General features: G+C 40.1%; 1 protein-coding gene across 1 annotated transcript in view; it reads left to right on the top strand.

The window, feature by feature from the left end:
• Positions 1-1,386: 1,386 nt before the first annotated feature.
• The window catches only part of TMPRSS15 (transmembrane serine protease 15), a 119,997-nt gene continuing 99,399 nt past the window's right edge, over positions 1,387-21,984 (top strand). Inside the window, exons 1-3 of the mRNA XM_074989555.1 lie at positions 1,387-1,450; positions 17,839-17,963; positions 18,667-18,734. Coding sequence (XP_074845656.1) covers positions 1,387-1,450; positions 17,839-17,963; positions 18,667-18,734 — 257 coding nt within the window. The remainder of the gene's footprint in view (positions 1,451-17,838; positions 17,964-18,666; positions 18,735-21,984) is intronic.

A 21,984-nucleotide genomic window follows, 5' to 3' on the forward strand; every position in this document is an offset into this window, starting at 1 on the left:
GAAGTTAGCTGCTTTGAAATTTGTGAGGCTGCCATTATGCTAATGAGGTGCTGCATATGCACTGAAGTGCCTCATTTGCATTTTTGAACAGCTGGAGGACTGCGCAGGATTCACCAAATTAGAAATGAGAAGTATCATAAATTTCATTCAAAAGACTCTTCTTGGATGAGATTTATTTCCTTTTCCAGGCCAGAATAGTTCATATAACATAGAGAAGATGAAAGGCTCTACATCAGTAGACAAGTACTAGAAGGGTAGCTGTTTTAGTGTGTATCCACAAAAACAAGAAGTCCTGTGGCACCTTATAGACCCAACAGATTTTTTGGATCATCGGCTTTCATGGGCAAACTCTCACTGTGCATCTGATGAAGAGGGTCTTTCCCCATGAAACCTGATGCTCCAAAAAATCTGTTAGTTGATAAGGTGCCCAGGACTTTGTGTTGTTTTTAGATTAGTAGAGACAAGTGCATAGTCAGAGGAATCTGACCCACCGCCACTCTGGGTGAGATAGACATCCAAACAATCAGTGTGTCACAGGTTGCCTACCTTAAATATTGATGGTCCCTCTGCTGTTTGTTTTCTACCTTTGTGACTGCTCCATTAAAATCACAATAAAATATTTTGGATGAAAACAAGTTTTATTGAAATTGTTGCCAAAAGCAGGTTCATAAATCTGCATGATAGGAAACCTGAAAATATCACTGATGGAACAAAGCTTGGAGCAGAGCCAATAGGGCTATATGGTTTACAGGGTTTAAATAAATAATAATGAATTGCCAAATTCATTGCAGCGGTGTGTATAAAATTAGTACTAGGACAGGGAGTTGTTGCATGAAGTCTTTCAATGTTTTTAAAAATATATAGAAGGCAAAATGTACAAGTAGGGATATATTCTGACCTCAGTTACCCTGGGGTGAGTCTGCACTCCTAGAAAGAGCAGCTCCTCAGGTGAAAGGGGTGGGAGTGGAGACAACAGCACTTGGTGATGCCAAGACCATTCCACCAATGATCCCTTTTCCCAGCCAGCCCTTAGTGCTGTCTGAGGCTCCATACACCAAGGTTGCTGCAGGTGGTGGTAGCTAGTAACCCCAGGCACTTTTGAATGATCAGGCTAAAGACAATTGCCACCTCAGGTTCACACCTCTATCAGTATGCCAGAGTTTGGGTAACTAATTATTGTCAGACTTATTAATGTATTGACATAATCATGGCACTTAGCAGTTCTCATTGTAAAACAGGACCTTTTTGTGCTAGGCACTGCATGGACATAGAACAAAATGTGTAGTGAGTGCATGTGATAAAGTTTTAATCTTGTGCTTTATTTACTTTTCTGAGAAAAGAGAGATGTATGTGACAATCTGACCCTTGGAAATGGCACTGGGTAGTATGACAGATTACCGGCCAGGGAGCCTGAGCCAGAGCTCTGTCATGGCAGCCTCGCTGAAAGAAGGTAATGGGAGCTGGCTGAGCAAAGCAAGGCCCGGTGGCTGGCAGCAGTGAGCTTCTGAAGCAGAGAGGTTATATAAGACAGCTGGTAGAGTGTAGAAGGGGAGTGCACGATTGCTAAAGACAGGAAAGTGGGGGGGGCAAGGCATGGAAGGCTCTGTTCCCCTGTAGCTTGACAACCAGAGGTGTTACTGTGATCAGATGTATATAGGAGGTGGTGGGTCGTTCATACACAATAAAAACAGGAGTGCTTGGAATTGGTCTCCACTTTGTTTGTGGATAGAACAGGAGCCCAATATCAGCAGAAAGGCCTTGATTCAGAAAGCATCCCTAGTCAGGAAAGGGGCTTAAGCAGATGTTTAAATATAAAGCTGTGAACAAGGATGGACTAGAAAATGCTTCGTCTCTGCAGGATAAGGATGTTTAAACTTCAATCACTTATAAATGGCATTGTGATTCCTGGGCTAAGAGTTCACACGATAACATTATTCTCATAATTAACAAAACCCAAATTCCGTTCACAGCTGCCATCTGTAACCTTTATTGAATTTATGTAACTGTGTGAAACACATATTTTGAAAAAGAGCAAGTAACAAAACACACTTTGAAAATAAATGTCTCATGTATGTTTCCAAGGTTCATGACATTATGCTTGATACTTGCAGTTTGAGTGGTAGAAATTATGCTTTAAAAAAAAGTTTCAAAAGTAATTGGAGATATACAGCTCCTAGAACTGGAAAAGACCTTGGGAGGTCATCTAATCCAGTCCTCTGCCCTCTTGGGAGGACCAAGCACCATCTCTGACATCTATTTGCCCCAGTCCCTAAATGACCTCCTCAATGACCTTGCAACACTGGGTTTATCAGGCCAATGCTCAAACAACTGAACTCTCCCTCCCTCCCCTGGCTCTTTACAGGAGTGACAATCCAGAGTTTAAGATAAGCAAATGTTGTTCAACCAAAAATATATATTTTAATAAGCATTCAAAAAGTCTATTCTTCGTAACCTACTTGCTGTTAGGCCACGTCTACATGAATGTAAATGAGGGCATTCAACATTGGAAATGAAGCGCTGTTTCATTTGCATAATCTCACACAATCACATTGTCGGGAGAGACAGGGTTCTGTTGGTGAAAACTCCCTTTTTAACAGATAAAGGATAAGGGTTCTGTCAAAAAGGGTTTTCGCTGACAGAACCTTGTCTACACAGCTGGTTTTTTTCACCAAAGTCTCTCCCGACAATGTGATTGTGCAAGATTATGCAAATGAAGTACAAGATTTGTAAATCAGCGCTTCCTTTCCAATGTTAAGTTCCTTCATTTGTATTCCTCTCTTGTGAGAGGAATGCCGTGTAGATGTGGCCTTAGTGTTCTACATGCAATTTAATTAAACTAGATTAATTTTTCCATATCCTTGAATGTTTCTATGTCAAGAAAATCTATAATTTTTGCTCTTTTTGACATCTGCTTAATTTTCTTTTTTAAAAAGTAATGAAGCACATTGTTCACTTCAAGAGCAAATACTCCTTATTGAATTTAATACCTGTTTTGATGTTAGTTCATAGAATGTATTTTTCTCATTTAATATGTACCCTCCTTTAAGTCTCTTCCTTTAATATTTCTGAACGCACATTTTAAAACCTATTATTTGTACAAACTTCTTTTACAAAGTCTTTCATACTTTTCTAGTAATTCACTGATTTGTCTAGAAGGCTATGTCCACACTTGCCCCATTCCTCGAAGGAGATTACTAATAAAGTGCTGTGATGCATATGCAGCACTTTATTAGGCTAATTCTCCCCTGCGGCAACTTCAAAATGTCAGACTTCAAAGTGCTGGAATGCCATGTAGCCGCGGGCACTTCAAAGTGCCGACACTACTTCAAAGTGCCTTTACTCCTCAAACTTTTGGGGAGTAAAGTCATTCTGAAGTAGCGCTCCTGCAGTGGCATGCTGGCACTTCGAAGTTGAGACTTTGAAGTTGTCACAAGGGAGAATTAGCCTAATGAAGTGCTGCATATGCATTACAGCACCTCAATAGTAATCTCCCCGCAGCCTGATTACTATGCCCCCTTTGAAGAAGGGAGCAAGTGTAAACGTAGGTGAAAGGTATAAACACATTACTCTGGTCTTTTTGTCACTTTCACAGCTATTCTTAGGATGTTTCTTTAATTTCTTTACCAAACAATGTATGTATGAATCCTCAGTATCCCTTCTGATTACTTTCATGTTCTTCCTGATACTCTGCATTTTTATTCTTCGGGTAGGCAATGATCCATAGCCAGGAGTATAATTTGTTAGAATGGAAAGAAAATTTGTAGTGAATATTGACCAATTTAATCTATTTTTCTGTTTGTCACTGATGTATGAACAGCTGGATAAATCCCGTTGATTTTATCTAATCCATAGTTTGAGTGCTTCTGAGTACTGTGCACTGGCTATTTATTCCAGATACTGATTCTCTTGTTTTTATGCTCTATCAAATAGAAATAATTTTCAAAATGAAATCTAGGAATAGGAAGTGGGAAAGTACTTAGATTATATTTGTGTGTCTAATTATCATTATTTGTGTCACATAATCCACAGACTGCAACCAAATATCTAAACATATGCAATAATTTTCCATAAATAATGAATTCCATATAATTATATGAGTTTCATACTATACATTTATTATTTCTATAAAAATAATGGTTTCAAAAAAGAGCAAATGCGTTATGCAGAGGCACTCTCATCAGCCTACTGCACTCTGAAAAATTTCCCTTTTGTTTTCACATTCATCTACATGAATTCAGCATAAAACACTGTTCTTCTAGATTATGGTACTTTCAGTAAGTAAGTATTCTTTGAGTACATTGTAAAACTACAGATAAAGTTATTAAAATTTATAATTTATGGCTCAATATTTTCTCATGTATAGATGTGACCTCAAAGGCTATGTGTCAAAAGTAACTATGAAAATAATTACTAATAATAATTAATACTGAAACAGTCAAAGTAAACACTGGCGTAAAGTAGGGATGTAATAGTTTTCAGTTACGTGACTAACCGATGAGCATCTGCTTATCAGTTAGTGCTATTGGTTACCCACCACCACCACCCCCAAAGCAACTCAGCACATACATTCAACCAGGCAACCAAGCCAAAATGAGATAAGGATCACTGAACTTCTTATTTATCTCCTATACAGAAGTTCTACAAATCCCAAAGAATCAAACGCTTTGCCTCCTAGGCCAGTGAGATCTTACCTCAAATGCACCTTTATAGGCAATTCTCATTAACTAAATTAATATGTATTTAGAAAGAAAGAAAAGAGGTGGTGTATTGGTTAAATAAGCAATATACATGTGACATGAATATGGTTTTCAGGGTGTATCCAAGAAGGCTTATATTAAAGATTTTCCTGTTAAAACATCCAATAGATCTGTGATGAAAAAGTATCGGGTCTCAGGGTTTTTATACAATTCCAGCAGCCCTCAGGTGAACAGTAGGCTTTTGATGTAACCTTCTGTCTCTCAAACATCATGTTAATCAACACTGGGTAATTTATCAATTAAGCAATTCACATACAGTTTGTCACAAACTTTAAAGAGACACATAAATATTACTTGTTGATCCCTGCATCATATATGTGGTAATAGATAGGCACAGTGTGGTGGAACTGGTAACCTCTAACAAGATGTAAGTATCGCCACACTATTAGTATCATTTCTATGCCCTAACAAAACAGGCTTGCATTTCAGATATCTGGTCTATCTCACTGACTGGTCTTAATTACCATTTATAAACTTTTCAAAGGTGACTTTCAAAGTTTTTTCCCCTCTGGGTCATTTGGGCTGTGTCCAGACTAGCCCCAAACTTCGAAGGGGGCGTGGTAATTAGGGTGTCAGGATACTACGAATGAAGTGCTGTGGTGCATATGCAGCATTTCGTTAGGCTAATTCTCCCCCATGGGCAACTTCGAAGTGCCGGCTTGCATGTAGCCCTGGGTCAGCTGCAGGCACTTCTAAGTTCCTGTGCTACTTCGAAGTCCCTTTATTCCTGACTTCGAATTAGCGGAGATTTAGCCTAATTAAATGCTGCATATGCACCGCAGCATTCCATTAGTAATCTCCCAACACCCTACTTACCATGCCCCCTTCGAAGTTTGGGGCTAGTCTAGACACAGCTTTGGACTGAGATCTGCTTAGTCCTTTTCTGGTCATGTGTCACGCAAACCTTTGGATTTGAAAATTGCATTGTCACCTTTTTTTTTTTTTACTGTGTCAGGAAGAATAATTCATCATTTTGAACTGGACAATAAGTAAGCATATCAGAAATATATGCTAAATGCCTGAAATTGTAAAGAAAAAAGTGTATCTATGTACAGTTAAAAATCTGTGATCTCCCTCCCACCGACCCCAATGCCTCCATCCTCTTGACTTTTTACACATGTACCATTGACTGACTATCTTCAATTGATTAGAACAGGAAAGGGAAACTGATTAGTTTTCCAGCCCATAACTTACATTTTTTCAGTCCTATCCCCTTTTCCTTTCCCATCACTTGATGATTCCTTAGCATCATCACTGTACAGATATTCCAACCTGAACAATGTAAACTCTCTGTTCAAAGAGCTGTTTAAGGAGTTAGGTGAATCCACACTGACCAACCTGTGGTGATTCTGTGCAATCAGGAGATAATATTGTTTCCCTCTTTCAAATGTAGAGCGTGAAGTACAGGGGTGGGGGGAAACCTTACACCAGCCATCTTAATTTGCTTTTCAGGATTTCCGTATTTGTCTCCAAGGAGGAAATCTACGTACATAAAACATTTTATAAAATCATTTGCCATCCCTGCACCCCTTCATATTATTCTAGAACTTACTGCAGTTTTACAGTCATTTATATGGTATTAACTCACTGGCTTTTATAATCTGAGCACCACTGACGTTTTTATTCCCTCTTGACCTTTCTCTGTTGACTGCTTACTTTGCTATTAATATTATCAGTGGAGAATAAGAGATTTAGTCCTTCTTAATTTATCTTATCTGTCCAGTCCCCTTGCTACTATTTATCTTTGACAGAGAGAACTTTGGGCTCCTATGTATCTTTTATTCACGGGTCCATGGTTCATGCCTTTTTCCCTACTGCTTTTCTTGCTCCAGTTTGTCATTCTCCTGGGCTTAATCTTCCCGTCTCTCCCATGACCAACACATTCCTTCCCACCATTCATGCCATCAAATGCAGCCTTTAAAGTGCTACATTTCTGCTGCTTTGTTTCCTTCAGAAACAAGTATTTAAAAAAAAAAACACTCAGCCATGGGTGGAAATTTTTGGGGTTAAATTCTGACAGCCTTACTCACAGTGAGAATCACATGGCAGTGGAATTCATCAAAGAGTAACATGTTATTTGATGTGAGAAAGGGTCTCTGATGAGACCACTTTCTGCAACATGTCTACCCACTGCTGTATGTATTGCGGAATAGGTTTGGAATTAGTGCTAGAGAAAATGAATAGAATCTGCCGAGAGCTGGGCAAAGGGTGGCTAGATGTTATACAAACTTCAACACACAGCTCTGTCAATACTCTTCAACCCAGGCTTGCAACATGCTGCTGGCCTCCGTTGAGCATAGAGAGTTAAGGATGCTACTTTTTTATTGTCTTTCTGCATAACGTGTGGCACAGCAGTATGTTTCCAGTTTTGCTTTATGTGCAGATTTTATTTTCACCTGAGCTGTCTACAACAGCTGTTTATGACAGCAGTGTGTTTTTAATTATTTACCTGACATGGATCAATTCACACTGAGACAGATTAGTTCCCAGCAATCCTTTTGGATCATTTCTCTGGATACTTAACTTCAGTTCCTATTTCTGAACTCTCTTCAGAAAAGGTATGATGTCTTCAGGGTGTTTATACTGTATTTTTTCTTTTTATCATAGGGTTATTGAAAACCAGAATTTAATTAAACTGTGAATGCACAAATGATTGTGCAGCTCAGATATTGGCTTATGTGGGATGAATCTGAATACACTCCAACTCCGTTCCTTAAAGCCCCAGCATTCTCTTCCTTATAAAGTACATGTACCCATTCCATCATTGCATTCAGCTACCCATCAGAAAATAATGTGCATCTGTTCAGCCATTGCCCTCAAAAACCCTCTATTCTTTGGCAATCCTGTACGTGAAATGAAAATTCTAAGACAGCGATAGGCAACCTAGGCTAGTGAGTGGACTGTATGAGTGGTTCTCCTTTTTCTCAATGGGCCACAAGATTTTTGTAAACAAGATTATCTCCTGGGTTAGGTTAGCTTTCCTAACTGCTTTTACATTTAGTATTTGCTTGGTGTGAGGATTGAACTATAGAAACATTATGGATTCAGAAGAGTGCAGGGCTCTCACAGTCGATGTGATATAAGATCAGTATTCACCTTGCTTGTTGTGCCCTTACTTTATGTATATATCACTGTAGTAATACCAGGAGGAAAAAATCTACATGGACAAAAGTTAGGGGAAACTGGCAACCTTGAGTGTGAGCAACAGTAAACAAGATGTCACATGGGCCGCACTTACAACCCTAATGGGCCATTTGATATCTGGAAGCTGCAGTTTGCTCACCACTATACTAGGACAGCTACGTCTACACAAGCCCCAAACTTCGAAATGGCCACGCAAATGGCCATTTTGAAGTTTACTAATGAAGCGCTGAAATGCATATTCAGTGCTTCATTAGCATGCGAGCGGCCGCGGCACTTCGAAATTGATGCGCCTTGCCGCTGCGCGTCTCATCCCAACGGGGCTCCTTTTCAAAAAGACCCCGCCTACTTCGAAGTCCCCTTATTCCCATGAGCTGATGGGAATAAGGGGACTTCAAAGTAGGCGGGGTCCTTTCAAAAAGGAGCCCCGTGGGGACGAGATGCGCGGCAGTGAGCTGCATCAATTTCGAAGTGCAGCGGCTGCCCGCATGCTAATGAAGCACTGAATATGCATTTCAGCGCTTCATTAGTAAACTTCAAAATGGCCATTTGCGTGGCCATTTCGAAGTTTGGGGCTCGTGTAGACACGGCCGACAGGGTACAGCAACATTTCTGAGGTGGAGTGCCAAAATTTGACCTTTTCACCTCTGTGTATGATCTGAGAGCCAGTGATACTTTTTAAAGTCACTAATGTCTTGTCTACACTTGCCCTCAACTTCAAAGGAAGCTTGATAATCGGGGTGATGAGGAATTACTAATGAAGTGTTGCAGTGAATATGCAGCACTTCATTAGGCTGATTCTCCCCAGCACCAACTTCAAAGTTTCAAACTTCCAAGTGCAGGCATGCATGTAGCCACGGGCACTTTGAAGTGCCTGTGCTACTTCGAAGTGCCTTTACTCCTCAAAGATGTAGAATTTGACTGCTTAGTTGATGGTTAGTAGCATTATCTGGTGTTTTGTTAATCAACGGGCGGCATGGCTTTAAGCCAGCTCCCAGCTGCATGTGGGAGGAGTGACAGGGCTGAGGTCCCACCTCACATGCCGATGAAAATCGGCTGAGATGCCACTCTTGGCAACCCTGCCAGGGGTTGCTGACCCATGTTCTAGGATATCTTAAATCTCACTCCTCTTGGGTATCTCTGTGAGTGGGTCTTTCCATTGCATATGGATTTACCAGCATGAGCAGGTCATGGATCTCATCTGTCAATGGTTAATTAATAGCAAGACAGAGGGTTTTGGACATCCTTGGACCAAGGTGCCTGCCTCTGACCAGCAAACAGGCATTTCTTCTTTGCACATTATCACGTGTAAAATATCAGCTTCAGTGGAATTTATACTGCTGCTGACAAATTCAAAAAAGTAAGATAAATTGTTTGATAGAAATTTGTTTTTTTGGGAACAAGAAGGAATGCAACACTTTTTCCGCAAGTGATTATTGGCATGTTCCAAAAACATGCTATACTATATCACACACTGGCCAACAATGACATAACTCCTCTCCTGCAGCTCTGAAGAAGCTGTACAATCCAGCATCAAGAAAAGAAGTTGTAGGAGCAGCAGAATTCTATAGTATGCAAGTGATGTAAGTTGTGCCATTGCAGGACAGGAAATACCAAGCTCAAGCTAACTATGCCAGGGTCAGGATTGATGAGAGTTTACTGGGGTCTGGACAGTAAGTGAGGCAGTTCAGCTCCAGTCTCCTCAAAAGCAGGGGAGCCTCAGGCCTACGGAGTGGTGTTAAGGGGTGGTGATTTCAAGGGCCCTAGGCTCTAACTACAGCTGCTGTCATGGTAGCAGCAGTGGCAGCTCGGACCCCCATACCCTTTTAAATCACTGGGTCCCCAGGGCAATTTTCCCCTTTATCCTTCCTTCCTCATGCTCCCTGCCCCCAGCATGAAGAGAACATTTTGCATAAGGTAGACAGAAATAAGGTGTTTCAGAGTAATTTTAACTTATCAAAACTAAGGCAGGTAATTCATGCTGTGGATGGAATATGAAGAATCTTGTGAGGCTTTTTTTCTCCCACATGTGAGGTTTGATAGTATATATACCACTGTCTTCATTTTGGAATCCCATCAAGTTCCAAATTTATGAAGCTCCATAATAAGTCTATGTTTCTTAAAGTTGCCAGTTCAGAAGCTTCAGCAAAACCATCTGTTTCTAGGTGTTCATTGCAGATGGGTTGATGCAGGTTTTGTTCAGCTTTTTCCACTGCCACCTGAACAGCAAAATGTTCTCACGTATTGGAAAACACCTGCCACAGGAAAGCTGAGTCTCACTACATCTTGTTAATGGAGGGCATTCCTGTGAATGTAACCAAATCATTTTCCACAGATGGATTAATAGAATGTCAGGCTTTGGGTGTGTTTGACATATACTATGTATTAGAGGAATTATATGAACACAACGTTTCCTCTCTTTCTGTGTCAACAACCTCTCTACCCTATGCAACTGTACTATTAAAAAGGAAAGTAAAAACATCACAAAAGGACTGTAAATTTTGCTTGGTCTGCAGATGATATTGACACAACAAAAAGTGATTGCACAGTCAATCTGCTGGGATTGCATCCAATTTTTTTTTAAAAGTGACCTGAACTAGAATTTGGCTAGTGAGGCTGTGGAATTGATGATGAAGGGCTATCATTCAACAATACATTGATGTGATAACATTAAGTCATATTTTAGAAAATAAATGTCCATTCCTTTCTAGTTTTAAATACAGGGATAGGCACAACACTTACCAAAAGCCAAATAAATATTGCACACTTTTAAATTACAATGTTTTTAAAAATGTTATTAAGAATGCAGACTGGGAGAAATTGTTCTGCTGAAATTATTTTTGATTAAAAAAAGCAGATTTAGGTCAACTAAAATAATTGTATCACCAAATTATTTCAGTCATAAACAGAAGAAAAGAAAGATTAGAAATGATGCATTGCAGGTTTTTTAAAATGAAGCATTTTGACTCCTTAGCTACGTCTACACGTGAATGCTACATCAAAATAGCTTATTTCGATGTAGCGACATCGAAATAAGCTATTTCGATGAATAACATCTACATGTGCCTCCAGGGCTGGCAACGTCGATGTTCAACTTCGACGTTGGGCAGCACCACATCGAAATAGGCTCTGAGAGGGAATGTCTACACGCCAAAGTAGCACACATCGAAATAAGGGTGCCAGGAACAGCTGCAGATAGGGTCACAGGGCGGACTCAACAGCAAGCTGCTCCCTTAAAGGGCCCCTCCCAGACACAGTTGCACTAAACAACACAAGATCCACAGAGCCGACAACTGGTTGCAGACCCTGTGCATGCAGCGTGGATCCCCAGCTGCCGCAGCAGCAGCCAGAAGCCCTGGGCTAAGGGCTGCTGCACACGGTGACCATAGAGCCCCGCAGGGGCTGGCAAGAGAGCGTCTCTTAACCCCTCAGCTGATGGCTGCCATGGCGGACCCTGCTATTTCGATGTTGCGGGACGCGGATCGTCTACACGTGCCCTACTTCAACGTTCAACTTCGAAGTAGGGCGCTAGTCCCATCCCCTCATGGGGTTAGCGACTTCGACATCTCGCCGCCTAACGTCGATTTCAACTTTGAAATAGCGCCCAACATGTGTAGCCGTGATGGGCGCTATTTTGAAGTTGGCGCTGCTACTTCGAAGTCGCGTGCACGTGTAGACGCGGCCCTTGAGTGCCATTCTAAAGAAAAATGAAGACAAGTAGAATTCTGAAGAACTGTGGTTTCAGATCACCCCAAAGTGATTTTTCTGGTTTTGCTAGTAAAAAAAATAAATAAAATCACTAAACACCCTGTTATCCATTCAACACCCATGTTAACCCTACTGGGTGCATCTACACTAGCCAGCTACTTCAAAGTAGCCAGCACAACATCAAAATAGCACACGTCGCGGCTACATGCGCCATGTGCTATTTCGATGTTGAAATCGACGTTAGGCGGTGAGACGTCAAAATTGCTACTCCCATCTGAAGATGAGAATAGTGCCCTACTTCGATGTTGAACGTAGAAGTAGGGCGTGTGCAGACGATCCATGTCTTGCTACTTTGAAATAGTGGGGTCCTCCATGGCAGCCATCAGCTGAGGGGTTGAGACGCACTCTGTCCAGCCCCTGCAGGGCTCTATGGTCACTGCGTGCAGCAGCCCTTAGCCCAGGGCTTCTGGCTGCTGCTGCTGCAGCTGGAGGTCCATGCTGCATGCACCAGGTCTGCAACCAGTTGTCAGCTCTGTGGATCTTGTGCTGTGCAGGGCAATTGTGTCTGGGAGGGGACCTTTAAGGGAGCGGCTTGGGGCTTTGCTGGCCCCTTATTTCAACGGGGAGTGCTTGTGTGTGTGGATGCTCTACATTTCCTTCCGGGGTGGCTTCTTTCGATGTTCCCCATCGCTACTTTGACGTTGAACTTCGATAGCACCAGCGCTGGAGGACGTGTAGACGATATGCATTGAAGTAGCCTATTTCGATGCCCTTGCTTCGAAATAGGCTACTTCGATGTAATGTGCTTGTGTAGATGTAGCAACTAACACACAGGTGAACGGGACTGGTTTCCAGAAGTGACGGGCTGAGATTTGAAAGCTTGGCAAAAGCAAGCACCTGCTGTGCCAGTGTCACAATGAGATTATGCTGTTCCAACTTCAGTTAAAAGATTAATTTATATGCTTGACTAAGCTTTCCCTTGGTTTTCTAATTTGGTTCTTTGTTTGATTAAAATCATGTAGGAGATATCCTTTAGAAAAGAACTAATGCAGTAACACTCGCTGTGCCATTGGTATGGAAAAAAAAAAGGCTTCATTCCCTATTTTAATTGTGAATTATTATATTGTACAATGTAGGTGTGAAGGGATTTTAAGTGTTTTCTCACTAGTAATGACTTGGGTGAGTGTCTGCAAAAACTTCTTAGCCAGGTGCACATGTTTGGATGGAAGGAAGGCCCAACTAGTCAAACATTATGTCAAAATATATCTGTCTTGAAAACTGGAAAAAAACACACTGGTTATCTTATTATTCTTTGTCCTTCTTACTACATGGTATTTTGTGCTATGAACAAGATAGTAATCAAAATAATAATTAACATTTTTAAAATCTCTCATTACATTCATTATTGACTTAATCTTCAGAAATCGACTATTAATTATTGCCACTATTGTCTAGAGTTTAGAGTAGAAAAATAATATCTTTTTTTAGGACATTAGTTCCTTTAGAGTAATCATGATCAGAATTGGACAGACTTCTGCAAGTTTATGTCCCTGGCCAGAAGTGAGGAAATCTAAGCATGTGCATAGCTTTTCTAAATTAACTGTGCTATAAATTATTACAGTCTCTTTTGCTACTTCTCATACAATGATGCCACCAGTTTATTGCATAGACATCAGTACAAAATTAATTATTCAAAAAGAGTCTCCAGGTGATATTGTCTATGCTTGTTGAAAGGTGCAAAATGATAGTGGCAAAAATATTTACACCTCTAGAAATTTAGAAGTCCTCACCCAGCATTCTCTGAAACTTTATGAATGCAGAACTTGATGACTTTGATGGAAGAGCTGCCATATGGAGGATAAAGAAAGTGCTCAGCTATTTTGTTTACAATACATAATATTTATTAAATAAGCATTTAACTTGGTTAGATTTGAGATAAGCAATACAAGATAAAACATCCCTAGATCCTATATGAAACATAAAATGGATAAATAATGTAAAATATTTTTTAAGAACGGTGTTGGCCTTGTGCTTTTACCCAAGAAATGTAATAGTGGTGTCTGTCAAATTTCTAGAATTAAACACTTTATATAACCTGCTCCAAAAACTGTGACAGAATGGGTTGTTTGAAAGTGTGACTGTTGGCTGACTTTCTGCCAAAACTCAGTTTTATTGTAGAATACGTTGCAACTAGTCATCCCTAATAAAAGTGTGAACAAGCACAGTAACATGCAAATTCACTTTTGTACATTCTTCCACAGTTGTTTCGCTTTTCTCCATTTCAAATATGACTAACCCACGGATTACAATGGGAGTGTCAATCAGCCTTGTGTGAGGACACGCACGTAGATAAGGTGTCGGGCAGCCTCCCAGGGGAGGGCTTGCTCTGTGTTCCCGCCAAAGGCAGGGTGTTGGTCAGAGGGGGTGGGGCTGGGCGCACCATCCCCCTTCAGCCAGCTCTTAGCACTGCCTGGGTCATGTCATGTGGCACTCCAGCAACAATATAAAGTGCCTGGGGCCCAAGCCGCTGCTGCTGCTGCAGTTGTGGTGGCTGGGAGTCATGGAGTTTTCAGATCTCCAGGCCACAGAACAACTGTCACCTTTGTGCTCAACTACCCCTGCTGCTCATCCCCCATCAGTGGGCCAGCTTATTGCCCACCTCTGTCTAATACTTTCCTTAGCCACTGTGTTCTTTTTTCATAACTACTTTATGCACCTTGAAACATCCACCTACATACAAAGTATTTCTTTTTGAACATCACTGAGGAGAAATAAAGCTCACATAACTTCTAATAATTTAGTGATCCAATTTTTAATAATTGTTATACCCATGCTGTTCTAAAGGACTTCCCAAAGTTAATGGACTAACAAATTTAACATGGTTGTTAGATGCCTTTGTATACACTACAGGTTATGTACATCCTCCAATGTACTTTTCAGCAAGCTTATCAGAAATGTTTATATGTGTGCACCAAATTAATAAAAGTCTTCAGCAAACAGATTATCTGGAATTAAACATTAGAATACTGTAAAAGTTAAAACTCGTGAGATAGTGAGTGTCTCTAATGATATGCTGAACACACTTTACTCATGTTGATTTCAGGAGGTGAAGGTACTTAACCTGAAACAGGACTGGGCCCTTGAAGTGATTGTCACTGCTTGAAGCAATCTGGTACTTTGGGTCTATTATTTACTGATACAATAGGAAATTCGGTTTTATTTCCGGTTACTCACCCTTAAAATAGTAAACTAAGTGCAATAAACTGTATTTGTAACATTTGTTTTCAGTTTAAAATTGGCATATGACAGGTAATTATATAAAGCTGATGATTAACGTTTACGACTTTGGGTATTAGTTTGCATATGTATTTTTTTATCTTAAATATTATCATGTTCCTTAATGAGAGTTTTGTTTTCTGTTTATACCAGCATATACTGTGCATAACCATTCAGGAATGATATGAAAATGACATCACTGTGACTGAGCATAAATGAAGATTAATGGTGCAATTACTTTACAAATTTCTGTTATAAATATCTGTTCACTTAGATTGCTGCCCTTTTTTTCATGCTTATATGTTTCTTGTGGCAATTCGTAATTGATATAAACTTCCTAGCTGGGAATGAATCCGAAGAAATCATTATCTAAGAGAAGTATCCCCCTTAATAACTTTGAAATCTGGCTTGCTGCTCTGCTTGCAATTTTTGTGTGTGTTTGCGCTGGATTAATTACATTTTCTTGGCTACTAATCAAGGAGGCACAACAAGGTAAGTAGTCAAGATGTAAACTTTACAGAATCGTTCTTGACTGGGACTCCCTCATTTTCATAAGCCCATGTATTTAGACCCTCCTCTGGAAACCCCTACTCACGCCTCTGATAAAGCTGGTCTTTGCCCATGACAGATTATGCTCCAAAATATCTGTTAGTCTATAAGATGCCACAGTATTTCTTGTTGTTTTTGAGGATACAAACTAATACTGCTTGTTTTTCAATTAAAGTAGGCTGTATCATTTTTTTAAATGTCCTTTTTTTGGAATACTGTTTTATGTTACATGCTTCTGGCTTGATCCCATGCACTACTGAGCACGCTTTGACTTTCATGTGTGTTGCAAGTGATCACCACCTCTTGGGATCACATTTTTCCATGACAAATAATAATAGTAATAACAATAATAATGGTTTATGGAATCATTTTGATTTTCAGGGCCATGCCGCAGGGTGCCTTCATTTCCCAACCCTGTGGATGCTGAGAGATGAAGGCACTCAACTATTAGTAGAAGGTACTCAGCACTTTTCACAAGCCCTTAATAGTCAAGTCATTCACCATCAGTGTTAGTTTTCCATGGGAAAATGCAGTTTCACTGAAATCAAAATATATCACAGGAATTTCAATGACATATCTAATCAGAAAGAACGGAAATTAGTCTATTTAACTTCTGTATTTCTTTGTAAAATACTTACATGGGGCATTTGACAGTGAACCTTTTTATAATTTGTTTCTGCAGTACCAGATTGTGTTCTGCAGGTTAGATAAGTGGGGAAACATCTAATGTGAACATCCTGATAGAACTGATGTGTGAAATAGCACCTGGGTGCTAGACTGAGGCAGCTGTGTGCATTCTCAATGGGGCTATGTCCTCACAGCCAATTTTTCTCAAAATAACAACACGTATTTCAAAATAACTTTGGCAGCATCTAAATTATGCATATGCTACTTTGAAATAAATTTGACAGAGTGGGTGTGTTATTTGCATTCCGGCAAACCTCAATTTCTGAGGAATAATGCTATTTCCAAATAGTCCACAATGGGCTCCAATGGCACTATTTTTAAACAGTGCTATGGACCTGGAATGCTATTTCAAAACAACTGAGTGCTATTTCAAAATGCATTTGGTTGTGTCTACACTTGGCCAAAATTTCAAAAGGGCCAAGTTGGAAAACACTAATGAGGCACTGAAATGAATTTTCAGCTCCTTGTTAGCATGCTGCCAGCCAAGTGCAGCATTTCGATCACGTGCGACTTGTCTACACAGGGCCCTTTATGAAAGGGCCCTACAAACATCAAAATCCCAGCTGGTAGGAATAAGGGATTTTGATGTTTGCAGGAGTCATTTTGAAAAGGGCCCCTTGTAGACGAGCTGCACGTGATCAAAATGTGGCTTTTGAAGGGCCACGGCTGGCAGCATGCTCATGAGGTGCTAAATATTCATTTCAGCACCTCATTAGTATTCTCTGATTTGGCCATTAGCATGGACCTCTTCAAATTTTGGCCAAGTGTAGACATGGCCTTTGTGTGTGGTTATGTTATTTTGAAATATGGCTGTTGTGTAAATGTAGCCTAGCAGATTTTAATGTATTTTTATGGCAGAAATTTAGCTGATGTAGATACTTTATAGGACCACAGAATTAGGCAGCAGCTGAACAGGGGACTTGAGGACCTCACTGTTGCCTAAATACTGGATTTGGATGTCTAAAGCGGCAGTGAAGTGTTTATGTTCTTTTCTGTTTCTAATCCTTGCTACCAACTTTCACAGATCTTTTTCATAGATTAAAAGGCAACAAGAGACCACTGTTATCTTCTAATCAGATCTTTAGCATACCATAGGTCATATGATTTTCCTTGAATTAATCCCTATGTAAACTTTTTTTTTAAGTTCATCCACACAATCCTGTATATTCTGGTAGAAAAAGTCAGTCACACCAGACCATATAATAATTAGTTCAATGAAAGCAGTATTTTCAAAGCTGCCTGTCTAAGCAATGTATGTATATTTAGAAGTTCACAGAGCTTTTAATTGTAAAAAGCCAGCAGTGTGATAGCATAGTGCTTATAGTTAAAGAACTAACAAACTTTTAATAGCTCATTGCCCGCCATCCTTCCTTTGTGTCCATCAGTTCCTCTAACTGGAGGACGCTGACCGGTCATTATCTCTTTCAGCGAGTAAGAGACTAGTTCCAGGAAGCTCTGAATGAAGATATAATTGAAAGTAATGGAATGAACAAAAAAACAGCATGGATTTAAACAAGTCAGCTTTGTGAAATAGTGTCCTTTAAACAGCTGAAAAGAATCTGATTTTTATTTTGAAACCAGGAGAATGCAAAGAAAAGCTCTGAATAGAATGTCAGAGTTACAATCTTTTATTATGTTCTTTCTTCTAGAAAAATCAAATGCAAACTCTTGATTATATTTCTACATAGTCAATATTTTCGCTCTTTTGTTTTTCTTGAAGTATATGAAAACAGTCATGAAGCCATAGGAACATTCAAAATACTATCAGGTGCATCATTCATCCCTGGTTTACAAGACAACTCATCAGCTGACTTCAAGGCTCTTGCCTTTGATGTTCACCAATTGGTAAGAGGTTATAAGTGTATCATTAATTAACAAGGATATAAAAATAACATATCATAATCTGTATTAATTATAAAAAATTGGGAATTTTCTGGCAAAACATTTTTGGAGTTAAAAATTCATCAAACCCATGCTGGTTCCACCAGACACCTGCCTGGAAATACAGTTATACCATGGCCTGGCTGCCTTTGAATCCTGGTCAGTGATGGCTGAAATTGGCATGGTTCTTGCCCATTTAATTACTTTTAATTGACTAGTATCATTAAAGATGACAAAAATGTCAATTTCAGTTCCCTCAAGAAACATATTTCATTTCTGGGAGGGAAGAGCCCTCATCCATAGTTTTTTTCCAAAATTAGTAAGAGTTGAACCTCCAATGAACAAAAAATTTAGAAAAACTTAGTTTTGTTCTCAAAATTAAGCCAATTTTCAAAATATCAAAAATTCTCATAAAGCAGAAATCCCAAATTTTGGCCAGCTCTATTACTGGTGGTTTTTTTTTTCATTCACCTTCTGACAGAAATTACTATTCCTGAGTTCAGTCAGAGTGTAAGATATTTACATGAATATACTGCTCAAACATTATGGAAAACTGTGAACATCCCAAACTGAAGGGAGAAGCAGGGTTGAAATCGTATTAGTAATGTGCCTTTGTGTATATTTCTAGCTGCTGTAGTTCAGTTATTTTTTTAATTGTTTTCTATAGATAAGTGAAATCTATCAAGCAAGTCAGCTGAAGAATGAATATAAGAACTCCAAAGTTTTGCAGTTCAAGTGGGTATACACTACAGTTCACAATTTTTAAATTTAAAAGTCCTCATGAGATTATGAATGTGAATAATGCATAAAAAAGATTCTGCCTCTCCAGGGGTCTTTGGCACCTTCCATCTCTCCCCTTCCTTTGATGAAGCCTATTGTAGTTATGTCCCTCTGGGTCTTTCTCAGAACCCATCGATGCCTTACTGTCTTGGCCAGAGTGGGTCAAGCAATACACAATGCTTCTCTGCCAACACCAGAAAATGTTGATAGTTGAATAAGAATAATTTTTAAAATCTGCAAAGTTTCTCAAAGAATATTTGTTTGCCTTTTTTCAAGATCCAATGTGTATGCTTCTTCCACAGTGCTCCCAGATCCTGCAAGCTAAGAGAATAAAAAACAAGTCCAAAAGTGAGGAACTCATACTTAGCTCATTTAAAATGACCTAGCACCAAAGTCTCAGCTACATTAATGTACAACCGTTTAGGATCAGCTTTCCTTGGTGGTAGATATTAGGCTACTATCGTAATACAGATAAACCCATATCTAATGTATTTTGTACTGTATAAAGCATGTGGGGTATATTGTGTTTTATTATAGGATGGCTAGCTTTATTTTCCAAGATCCCTCATGCCAGTTATGCCACATGGCTAACCAAACTTAATTTCAGTTCAGCTTGTTCATGTTTCAGTGAGGCCCTAATTCAACCAAGCATATGCTCTGGACCATTTCTATTCACTAAGCAATGTCAGGACATGCTCAATTTAAAATCACTTCAGTGTAGCTACAAAGGTCTATAGCGGAGCACTTGGCCTTATGCTTAGGGATGGATTGCTAAACTGGAGCTCAAAAAAGCCTTTAAATCAAGTCATCAGACAGTTAACATATTCAGGGCAGAAGACATCAGTGCTATTGAAGCAGAAAGTAATGTTCTTCAACAATATTCAGGGATTGTATGAGACAGAGGAGCATGTAATTGCTTTGTCCCAATAGTGATTTTACCCACAAAATCTACCAAAAGAAATACATAAAACAAAACATTTGATTCTCCATTAGCCCATTGCCATGTAGGTGTAAAACACTTCCTCTTCTGAGAGGAAAAAGGGGATTTTGAAAGGTGTGGGGTCCTTTCGAAAAGGACCCCCGTGTAGCCACACCGAGCTGCGAGCATTTGAAAGTGGCGCTTTCGAAGTGCCACAGCTGGAAGCATCCTAATGCTAATGAGGTGCTGAATACTCAATTCAGTGCCTCATTAGTAATCTTCGAAATGGCCATTTGCATGACCATTTCAAAGTTTTGGCCAAGTGTGGCCACAGCCGAAGGGTATGTCTATGCAGCAGCCTTATTCCAAAATAAACTATTCCAGAAGAGCTATTTCAAAATAGCTTATTTAAAATAAAGCTGCTACACACAAAATGAATTTTGAAATAGCACTTACCTATTTCAAAATACAGTGTCTATGCACATACAGCTTATTTCAAAATAGAGCCATTGGACACACTATGGCTTATTTTGAAATAGGCACTATTCCCTGTCTTAAGAGCACCTATGGCTTATTTCAAAACAGGCACTATTTCTTCTGAAATAAGGTTTACTGATTTCAAAATGAGGTTTCCCCTATTCTGAGTATATTTTGAACTAGCTGTTTTTAGACATACTCTGAGGCTGTGTCTACACTTGCATTCCTATTTTGAAGGAGGAATGCAAATGAGGGAAATCAAAAATTCAAATGAGGCGCTGATTTACATATTGCACACTTCATTTGCATAATATCTTTTCAGAAGAGATTCTTTCAAAAGTAAAAAGGCTCTGTAGATCGGGCTTTTTCAAAAATAAACCCCATCTTCAAAGGAATCCTTCTTCCTGAAACAAAATAGGATGAAGGGTTCTTTTGAAGATGGGGTTTGTTTTTGAAAAAGCCCTGTCTACATTGCTTTTTCTTCTTTCAAAAGAATTTCTTCCAAAAGGTGATTATGCAAATGAAGCACAAAATATGTAAATCAGTGCCTTATTTGCATATTCAACTTCCCTCATTTGCATTCCTCTTTCAAAAGAGGAATCCAAGTATAGGCACAGTCTGAGAGACAAAAATGGTGGTGGGGGAGGGGAAAGAGAGTTGCTCACTATTGACATGTATTTAAAAGAGTAGGATCATCATATATTTGTAAAGATCTGTTTTCCCCACTTATGAGCACACAGGAGGAGATGTTAATGAGCATCAAATATTCTCCCACAAATGTTTTCCTAATCATAGATGATTACACTCATCCCTCGCTATACGAGCACAATTGGTTCCCAACTTTCTGCTCATAGGCAAAAACTTGTAAGAAGAGCATTAAATTACCATTAAAATACATGTAAAAGTGTCTGATTGGTTCCTAATGCTCCCAACTCAACAAAGGAATGGCAGCAGGTGGCGCTGCTTTGGAAGGTAAGTGAAGCTTGGGTTGGGGGGCTTGGAGACGGATAAAGGCTGGGGGTAGTTTTGGGCCATGAGAGGGAGGGAGGGTTAAAACCTGCAGGCAGCTCCTGTGGAGGAGGCAGTGGCTTGTTCCTCCTGGCTGCAGCAGAGGTACCGGGGGGGCGGGGGTTGCAGCAGGCAGGGAGGTTTGGAAGGGGATGGGGTGGGTGTGGGGAGTGGGCTGGCAGGGGATGCGTAGGGAACTTTGGGCTGGGGGAATGTTGGAACTGGGTGGGGCAGGAGGATGTGGGGGGAGTTGCCACAGGGGGAGTGTTGGGATCGGGCTGGGCAGGGCTGCAGGTCTCCCTGCACCCTGGCCAGGGACCCCACAGCAAGCTCAGCTGCAGCCACAGGGCTGTGGGTCTCCTTGCGCCCCAGCCAGGGACCCTGCAGCCAGCTCATATGAGTGAGGAAAGTTCATTGAGATGGTGAACAGTGGTAAGTATATACATCCCTCATTCGTTAAACAAGGGACGAGTGTACTTATCTAATATCATTTCTATTTTAGTGAGCTTCAAAATATCATGTAGAGGCATTTTGTTTTCACCTCTTCCCCCTGCCCCCATAAGAGATTTTAATTAATATTTATGCACATGCTAAGCATTTCGATTTTAGGAAAAATACCATCTCTTAGGAGTGAGGTACGATGCGTCTGAGGAGCAACTTCATAGTGTTGCAGGTTAGATGGACACGCTCACTCCATCTCTCATCCATCTAGTACACTAAAAATAGTGATGTTGCCGTGGCGACATGGCTGCCGCAGCATGGGAGGTGGCTTGTGCTAAGCACTCGTGCATGTACCCGATG

Source organism: Carettochelys insculpta, chromosome 1 (genome assembly GCF_033958435.1).
Source record: "Carettochelys insculpta isolate YL-2023 chromosome 1, ASM3395843v1, whole genome shotgun sequence".
In the NCBI taxonomy this organism is placed as follows: Eukaryota; Metazoa; Chordata; order Testudines; family Carettochelyidae; genus Carettochelys; species Carettochelys insculpta.